General features: G+C 40.9%; 1 protein-coding gene across 4 annotated transcripts in view; it reads right to left on the bottom strand.

Annotated features, from left to right (window-relative positions):
- Nucleotides 1–259: 259 nt before the first annotated feature.
- The window catches only part of LOC128701585 (aminopeptidase N), a 76,215-nt gene continuing 66,321 nt past the window's right edge, over nucleotides 260–10,153 (bottom strand). For all 4 annotated transcript variants that reach the window (XM_070101630.1, XM_070101629.1, XM_070101631.1 and 1 more), the window contains 6 exons: nucleotides 7,751–7,893; nucleotides 6,124–6,314; nucleotides 5,621–5,791; nucleotides 3,999–4,142; nucleotides 3,572–3,644; nucleotides 260–2,597 (listed from right to left, as the gene is read on the bottom strand). In XM_070101630.1, coding sequence (XP_069957731.1) covers nucleotides 2,427–2,597; nucleotides 3,572–3,644; nucleotides 3,999–4,142; nucleotides 5,621–5,791; nucleotides 6,124–6,314; nucleotides 7,751–7,893 — 893 coding nt within the window. In that variant the 3' untranslated portion in view covers nucleotides 260–2,426. The remainder of the gene's footprint in view (nucleotides 2,598–3,571; nucleotides 3,645–3,998; nucleotides 4,143–5,620; nucleotides 5,792–6,123; nucleotides 6,315–7,750; nucleotides 7,894–10,153) is intronic.

The raw sequence follows: 10,153 nt of genomic DNA, 5'->3' as shown, positions 1-10,153 counted from the left end.
ACATAGAGGCGCTGTCTAGTACAGCTTTGTCTGGCTATTGTCTCTTATCCGATTGCTTGACAGTTTTCCCCATGATTCAATTATTTTTAATTAACATCTTTTATTCCTATCTAGTGAATAATTAGGTAATCAGTGTTTTGGTTGTTATTTGTCAGAGTTGCATGACCTTTTCAGGTTTAGCTCTTATAATAATAATAATAATAATAATAATAATAATAATAATGGGAAAATTTATATAAATGGTTATTCAAAAGTATGCAAGGTTGTAATTGGTATATTTGTAAAATTAAAATACTTTATATAAACTAAAACTAGCTAATTTCATCTGCAACAGACTAGGTAAATCTCATCTTTATTGCAGAAGGTATGCCAGTTCTCTGTACCAGACTTCCTATCCTAGCACTGATTTATGCAAATATGAAAGATATTTATCAAATTAACAAATACGTGAAATATATAACTCACTCATTGGATCTTTACTAGAGTATTCATAATGCGTATAAACAGTAAACTAAAATAACTCTGTCATAGGATGCCGAGTCTGAGACTGGAGGATAAATGAGATTCAACAGCCCAAAGACCAGAGTGACTCAGTTATCAGATTAGTTTCGTATGTTACAGCTTATCAAGTCGAGAGAATCGAGGCTATATTTCATCTAGACACCACACCACCAGTCTTGATTATCATTAATGTAAAGAATATTTAAATTTCTAAATCATAGATCAAGTAAATTAGGCATATGTAGATTTCTGAGTGCATAAACGTTATGATGGCTCAGTTTAAAGGGATGACACTATTGTCTGTTCAAAATAAAGAACGTAAAGTTTGTCAATTAAGAACAGACTATAACAATCTGAATGATTTAGTGAAGCTGTAGGACTTATCATTAATTAAAGGGGTAAAGTAAATTGTCATTTACTGAAAGATCATGGACAGTCATTTTACTTCTAAATTAAGGGTTTCTGTATCATAAATTTTATTTCTATACGTCAGTATTAAGAGCCTAAGGCTGTCTGGAAGTCATTTTTCTTAAGTTATTGAAACAGAGGTCATGCCGATAAGGCTCTTAAAACAAGAGATCACATCTTTAAAGGCTACTGAAACTGCGGGGTTATGGTTTTGAAATTAATTTTTACTATAGCTCTCAACTTCGGGGGACGTTTTATCTGGATTTCGAGATTAATTCCGATTAACGGTAGGACATTAAAGATAATTGGCCTATTGTTATCAGTACTTCCAGTCTCTCCTCATTACTAGATTCCGGAACTGAGGGTCTCCTATCTGAACTTCTAGATCATGGACTTGCTCTTACCGGCTCTTCAAGTTCACATCACTACTGTAATGCAATGTCCGGCCTACTGTCAAAAGAACTAAGATAAAGGACCTACTATTTTCTGGAATTTCAAATCTAGAGCGTACTATCATCAACACTGATTTATTAAAGGCCTACTAGTATGTGAACTGCAAGCTTTAAGATCTACTATTATCAATCTACTTAATTATATTATCATAATCAATCTCTTTAGAATCATGATCCTAAGAGTGTCTCCATGACCAAAGATCAACGGCTGTAAGAATTAATTTTAATCTTCACGACACTGCACTTACTTTAAAAGCCTTAATAGTCCCAGTACTTCAGAGCCAAGAACTTGCTAAGTTTTGGGTCCTCAAGATGGTGCCCATGCCAGGAGCCACCGCTTATCACAATATCTAGAGCAAGAGTTTTAAAATATAGTCTATGACTCAATATTTCTTCTTTATATTCTTAAGACTCTTGGCGCTTTTTACTTTAAAGCTTAAACCCTGGATCTTTCCAGGTTATAACCCAAATGCACTAAAAAAAATACGCTTCTTCTAAAAGCAACTGGAATAATTTAGTACCCTTAGGAAAGTATAGTCTGAAAGACCTTAAATTGACTAGGATTTTAGTAGTTCTGAAAGGGTCCATTTTTAAGCATTTGCATTATCTTGGGAGACTTCAGAGTATCTGAATATTTGTTTCACACCTGATCAGATCCCTTACGGTTCATCTTTAAGACTATAGTAGTAGCCAAAACATCTGGAAAATATAGGTCTCAAATATTGATATTTTGCAAATTTAGAGGTTATTTTAAAAATATTTTAGCTGATATACACAAATATTTAACTTTTAATCCATAATTTTGAGGTCCGGTAAACATAAATGAATATATTACAAAATGTATACTGCAGGAGAGAATCTGGAAGCTGAACGCATTTGTGTGTGCAACCTGATGCTTTTATATATGGTCAGCAGAATTGCTGAGCCTCTCAGAGTTCACCTGCGTCCCGGTGAACTTTTCAGCAACTTAAAACTCTCCTGGACACTTCGGTAAAGGAAGTAATTAAGTAGTTCCCTCCTTCGCGTTCGTACGAGTAGATGAGCAACACGTTCACTAGTTCACGTCTAAGCATTGCTGAGCTTTGTGGAGTAGCCGTTCTTATGAAGCCAATTTACGATCACCTGGTAGTTGCTGGTCATCCAGGCTATGTTGATCTTGGTGCGCTCTATCACCTGCTGAACTGACCTGGACACTGACTCCAAATCTTGCAAGTGTTCTCGACGGAACAAGCGTAGCTGCAGACAAGTGGGTGAGTTAGTCATGCAAATGATCACTAAACTAATACTAAACTTGTTCAGATGCCTAGTTAGCTATCATCTAACTCTCCTACTTGAACATTTAGTTCATTATAATCTTACATGTCTACACCGTAGTACTTCCTGGTTACCTAATTTATTATATTCACGGGGAAGTGCTAAACTCTCCAGGGTTATACATCATCTTATTAATGGGAGGTAAGTATGGAAGAGTAGCTCCTGTTCCTTTGACCAAGAACCTTCATCAGCTTTCAGGCACTCGCCTAGTGTGAATTACCTATCACTATTCTCACTACTCATTATCATCGGACTCACCTACACATTGTTTAAATTCCCTAGAATACTATAGGTTGAAGAATTAGTTACCCATCAACTAAACTATGAGGATGAGCTAGCATATTTCTATCACTCGCCTCTCAAGGGAGCAAATAAGGTGCCGGCGAAGCATCTTGAGCCAAAGAACTGGAGCTACCATCCCGTATCTTGGATCGAATGTTTGTCTCTCATTCTCTAAACACTACATAACTCCTACTGGTTTGTCGTTCCCCCTTAAATGTATTAATAATCTATATGATAGAGATAGTACCGACATATTTGAAACTTAGAGAAAGTCTGCACTTAATTTATAATAGTCCTGATGTACGTGAAAATTATGATAATGCTGTAATGGTAAAAATATAATCAGTCTTTTAATAGTGAACATTTTTTTTAGTTTATTTATCAGGAAAACCTGATAGTGATATTTGTGACAAGATTACCTATTTAACAATGACAGCAGGATGGGTCGAGTAAGACGACCACTTCAGATCATTTAGCGGATAAAATACTTCTTTTTCAAGTTACATATTTTCATTTAAGTAAACATTTGAAACATTAGCCCCTGATCTTTTTTTTTCTTTAGGAAATTGACTTCGCTTGCTAAAAGTGCAAACATTAAGTAGTGATGAGTTCACCTCCTTAAGCTGCTGGACGCTGTTGAAGGAGCTGGTGGCGGACTTTATCAACCTGGACTTGGCCTTTCCATAGCTGTAAAATAGAAGTGTGTCAGTCATGTCAGAAACTCGCGCTATCACTCAACATTTGATGGGACACCAATAGTTTGTGTTAGGAAAAAAAAAACTTGAACAATACTTTCACAACTATCGCATATTTTGAACAAACTTTAAACGACCTTTTGATCCATGTTGGATCAAAGTCACGTGAGACAGACGAGACTTTGCAACAGTCCAGGACGGATTGAAACGTCGAATATACCTCTTCACAGTGTGGGTTAACTGAGTTATTCTCAGTCCTGGATGAAACGTCGCAATAAAAATTTCTTTGTAAACTGTATCTTCCCCACTATCTAAGCTTAGGCCATCATTTTTGTATAGTACTCACAACTCAAAGATAGTGTCCCACTGATCCTGCAGGAAGGTCCAGGCCAAAGGCCTCCCCACCTCGTTGGCAGCCACGGCACCGAACACTCTGAAGGCGTCCTGTTTCCTGATGCCGCTGTCTGGACTGAAGGCTATCTCCAGGTACCTGAGGAAAGAGCACACTCTTATTTCTTTACTATTGCTATAAACCAGCCCTAAGTCCAAAGGCATTAAACAAGCTCTTAGACTACCCCGCAATCAAAAACCTCTATATTGCCTCTTATTTCAGGGTTTCAGCCCCTCTCATCTTCAAGAAGGGGGGAGCTCCTAGTAGTGGCGAAGAGAAGTTTGATCTGAGGAACTGGACCTCTCGGTTTTCTTCCTCCCGCTGAACCTAAATACCCCCCATGCCTCCCTTTTCTGCTCCATCTTTCCCATCCATTTTTTCCCCACCTCTCCACTCTCCCTTTCTTGTTTTTGGCCTTTGGGGTCCTCCCCTCGGGATTTCTAGCTCCTAGGTTGGGTAATGGGTGTCATTGTCCGTCCCATTCCATTGAGGTCCTTGGTAGTGTAGGCTGCCGTGGAATCTGGATGATCTGGGGATGTCCCAATCCCCCTCCGGAGTCCCGGGAGGGGGTGGCTTATGCTGTCTTTCACATGACAGGTGTACCTCTGGAGGCTGCCTGTCGGTTCCGGGAGGTGGTGGTTGAAGGAAGTATGCCTCATGGGTTTCCCATTGCCCTCTCTTGTCTGCCGAGGTGGCTCGGTGGATGCGAGGTTGCTAACCTGGATTGCCGGTTTACCGGCTCTCCTGGACACGAAGAGGGATTTACGATCCCTTTCATTCCTCCTAGGAGCTACTCCTCCACGTTCCCCCCTCCTCCTTTTTCGAAAAATAAGTAACCTTACCATGGAGTCTCAGGTCCATGGAACTCCTCCTCCCGGCCCTCTGTCTGCTATGGCGCCTTCTCACGACTGCCTCGTTATTAGCCCATTCTTCGGACCTAATACCCCGGTACCTTCTGCAGGTAACATTTCTTTGCTTGCCTCTGGTGCCGTGGTTCCGCCTCACTCTTGATACCTCTGATATCCGCACGTCTTTGATCATGCTTCCGACTTCTCCCTCTACAGTGCGACGATTTGCAGATCGCCTGCACGTCTCTGGACGTGCAGGCGATCTGCACGTTCAGGTGTGGTACCTCCGGTCCCACACCTGAACGCCCACAACCATTAACGGATCACAGTCTCGATTACCTCTCGCTCTTCCCAGAAAAAAAAAAACTACACAACACACTTCTCTTACTACGTTTCATGGCGCACACACACACACACACACACACACAATGATGGTCTTGTTACACTACGAAAGCTCTGGTGCTATTCTTCCTAAGTTTTCTCGAGATACGTGAAGTTCCTTCACCAATGTATATATTTTTTTTATAATTATACTGAAAAGGTGAATTTTGAGGACTGGTGACCAGGTCTAGTGATGCATGTTATTCAGCTACAACTATAACCCTTTTCCCTATTTTCATTCGTCTTTACCCATTTTATTTTCTCCCTCCCTTTCTCATATCTCATCCCTCCCCGTTATCCTCTTTCCGTCCTCTCCCTCCCGTGCTAACAAGTGCTTGGTACACTTACCTTGACAGTATCCAGACTTGCTTGGTGCAGCCCATGGCAGACAGGAGGCGGATCTTCTCTGAACCGACATTACTCTTCAGGTACTTGTTCCACGCAAAGTTCCACTCCTTCTCCCCTCCCACACTGATGGCGTGGCAGTACACCGTCGACTTGAGGTTGGGCGAGATGATACTGACACAAAGAAAAATGTGGTTTACATCACCTGCTCTAAAGAAATATGCTCTCTTCTGACATGGGGCACTTATAAATAATAATATATTGTGCAAGGGTGCAGTAGAGTCTCAGGGTTATTTGTGTACACTTTGGGCCACAAGGGATAAAGTGGAGAGAATGGTGTGTTCAAACACGCTAGCCTCACCTTATATTAGAAAGGAAAATTGTCTGATAATGATAATTAGGATCAGGTACCCGCGTCAATAATTGTTTTTGCACCAACTTAATCAGATTTGTTCATCCACGGGATGTACCTGATGTTATCAAGTTTGTTCATCTAGTGGACGTACCTGCTATTATCAGGGTTGTTCATCCAGTGGGCGTAGATGGCAGCAGCATTCTGAAGACAGTCTTGGTGTTCCAGTTCACAGGCCCAGGTGAGCGCCTTCTGTCGCTTATACTGGTCGAGCAGTGGATCACTCTGACTGTCGATGAAGCCCAGCATGTTGTAGAGTGGCACCAGTATATCCAGCAGGTAGTTCTGTCACAAAACAACACTCTTCGTAACACCAAGAGTTATTAAATTTATTTGGGAGCGCTAACAACTTATAGGATCACACAATACCTAGGGGCCGGCAGAATGGGGGAAGGAAAGTCAATCATGCACAGTCTGAAGAGATTTAAGAAAGACGCTTGAGCAAACACTAGAACATTTACCTCACTCCATAAGTTAGGGCACTGGTTGTTAAGTATCCCATTCTTATGCCTACATATACTATTATTATTCTTGACCATTGTATGTTATAAGTGATCAATGTTTCTTGACACAAACGTTCTAGTACATACGTCCTAGTCTTGGCCTTCTAGTATATATATCCTAGTGTTGGCCTAAGTGGCAATTCCTTCACTATTTGGAAAATCTGTCATCTTCCCGAGTCATCTTTCAACAATCGAATTTACTTGCAGTCCACATATAAAATTATGTAAAAAATAACATTTCCCGTATTACCGAAGACGTTTTCTTGTTTAATTTCCCCGGGGAACACAACGAGGAAGCGCTGGCTCAGTAGGTAATGTGTGCTGCTGTCACTAGTCTGATAATTACAGCTTTAATGATGTGAATGTATGAGAAATTATGGAGAAATATGTCTCGCAGTTTTAATTAGAACAGGCAAAAAAAAAAATAAAAAAAGTTGTAGCCAATAGTTAAGAAAGCTGTTACTGGGACAAATTTTCGATGCATTAAGTTCTTCATAAAGTCAGAAACTGTCTCCTAATAACAGCTTCTGTTATATGCACTTTTCTTTAGTATTGCCAACAGGCCACTTAACACCAAACTGTCAGCAATACTTGGAGCATTATTATTACTTTCATGGGGAAGCGCTAAATCCGTTGGCGTCATACATCGCCTGGGGAATGGAAGGCATTCAGACTTCAGGAATTTGGAACATTTGTCCAATTCCTTAGATCAAGAGCCACTCACCAGAACCAAGGAACCTCCCTCGAGGGAAGTACTTAAAACATTCTCACCTACGTAGCAATGCAGCCTTGCTGAAGCTAGATAGAAATAATTATTTTTACATTGAAACTTTCCATGACACTCGATGACTTTGAAAGGAACTTTGCTTCTGTAACCAACCTTGTGTGTTCCATAATACCCAGGTTCGGGATTTTTTTTTTCTACCCTGAATTCCATACAGCCATAAAAACAGCAAAGAACATGTGACCTCACCAAATAACCACTATGAACATCATTACCATGAGTTAATTGCATCCCCAATTGTTACTAAAACCACCACCACTACCATTATACTACTACCTTCTCTCATTCTGCTCCCGGCCCAGCCCCCTTGTATAAATACTGGCTCCCTTCCCCTCGCGCTTGTATGACTAACTGATGGCCCAATTCGGACCGAAACGTTGCATTAAGTTTCATTTTCCTATGTGCGGCTTATTTGTACAAGACATTCTCCTTACCTTGAGCGCTCCATAACCTCCAGTACGAGAGAACATGTCCTTAAGGTAGGCCAGGTTGTTGATAGCGGTGGCCCAGGGCACATACTCAGTCTCCTGACCCAGGTAGTTGTACACCTCCAGAGCCGTGTCATAAGCCACCTGATCTGCACGAGGAGGGCCAGGGGCGTTACGCTACCATTTGTACTGCAGATAAGTACATTAAGATAATTTGGATAGATTGTGTATTTTAGGGTAGATCTGGGATTATGTTAAATGGATAAGAGTAGACCTTAAAATTATGTAGCGTCGGATGCATGTGTTTAAGTTTACACCTAATTTGTTTAGAGTACGTATGTGTTTTAGGGTTTATGATAGAAAGCAATACAGAGCGTAGGTGTTTAATGATAAAAATGATTGCAAATTATGTTTTGTTTAGGGAAAAATTTAACATTTCAGCCGACTGATGACAACTTAAGGGATATATATATATATATATATATATATATATATATATATATATATATATATATATATATATATATATATATATATATATATATAAGGTACATAGAAGGCAGGTCAGGAATATATACTATAATGAATAACGTATGAAACAGATCACAGAGAAATAAAATAAAGATTAGTTTGAGAAGATATTATCAGTTTTAATTACAGTTCGAGCCTAGACTTCTCTTTCATAGTATATAAAAGCTAACATTATACTTTAGGTCATTAATAATTACAATGGTTTACAGAATGGGGTAATAATGAAATTAGAACTGCATTGTTCTCCATTAATATACAGGTTTATTCAACATTGCTTGGATTTATATATAGATTATGCCATTTAATTATAGCCTATACAAGTAAAAATGACCTCGAAAAAACTGAAGGTTGGTAAGTAGGATGTCTCGACGTGTTCTTAGACACAATGTTCTCCTTCCTTCAAGCGAAAGGGACGAGGGATGCCTTGAAGCTGATGAATGACTCTTGATCCAAGGTACTGAAACTTTCTTCCATCGGGTCAAACCTGACTACCCCCAACCAGATGTGGATCTACCATGAAATTAATGAAGTTTAAGCTTAAGGGGCCCCTAATCCCGAAGGGGGCCCCAGAAGTCACTTTAATCCGCATAGCTTAAAAATTTTGGGTCTTCTGTATGAGAAGGGGCCCCCATAACAGTTCAAGCTTCAGGGCCCCAAAAATGTAGGTCCGCCACTTCCTCATCCTCTCCCAAAAAAAGGTGGTGCTGTATGACGTTGACAGATTTATCGCTTCCCTGTGAATATAACACACTCCTGTCACTTCCCCGACCCCCACACATCACAGTCCCCCCACACATCACAGTCCCCCCACACACCACAGTCCCCCAACACACACACACACACACACAACAATAATCCGAAGAGGTTAAGACCATTTTCTCTATGATAAGAAAGGTAACAAATAAAACATTTTCATTAATTTCCTACAAAAACTTTACGTAGCATTGTGTAAAAGGTTTACTACTGTGCTGAGTCATATTACTTATAATAAGAATGTTTCTACTTAACGTTATTGCATATTCCTACTTCAGTATTATCCCCCCTTGCTTCCTCCCTCTCCCTCTGAGTGGGGGACCATTGATTGAGAAGCCAGACCATTATGAAGAGCTATAAAAATGCAGACATAATTGATCATAGCAACCGGTGACTGGCTGTTGTCCACCATAATGTCTGCTCGTGATGCTTCCACTGCCAGAATAATGTTCATTAATATGAATATTTTAACAGAATATACGAGGGCCGGAGAGTGATGAGCGCCATAGTGACTAAGAACGACCTGTACTGTCCCTTCACTATGTGCACAGTGCACTCACCTGTACTGTGCCCTCACCATGTGCACAGTGCACTCACCTGTACTGTGCCTTCACCATGTGCACAGTGCACTCACCTGTACTGTGCCTTCACCATGTGCACACTGCACTCACCTGTACTGTGCCTTCACCATGTGCACACTGCACTCACCTGTACTGTGCCTTCACAATGTGCACACTGCACTCACCTGTACTGTGCCTTCACCATGTGCACAGTGCACTCACCTGTACTGTGCCTTCACCATGTGCACACTGCACTCACCTGTACTGTGCCTTCACCATGTGCACACTGCACTCACCTGCACTGTGCCTTGACCATGTGCACACTGCACTCACCTGTACTGTGCCTTCACCATGTGCACAGTGCACTCACCTGTACTGTGCCTTCACCATGTGCACAGTGCACTCACCTGTACTGTGCCTTCACCATGTGCACACTGCACTCACCTGCACTGTGCCTTGACCATGTGCACACTGCACTCACCTGTACTGTGCCTTCACCATGTGCACAGTGCACTCACCTGTACTGTGCCTTCATGTGCACAGTGCACTCACCTGTACTGTGCCT

This window comes from Cherax quadricarinatus, chromosome 78 (assembly GCF_038502225.1).
Source record: "Cherax quadricarinatus isolate ZL_2023a chromosome 78, ASM3850222v1, whole genome shotgun sequence".
NCBI classification, from domain to species: domain Eukaryota; kingdom Metazoa; phylum Arthropoda; class Malacostraca; order Decapoda; family Parastacidae; genus Cherax; species Cherax quadricarinatus.
The sequence above is the reverse complement of the archived record's forward strand: the minus strand, read 5'-3'. Positions and strand labels throughout refer to the sequence as shown.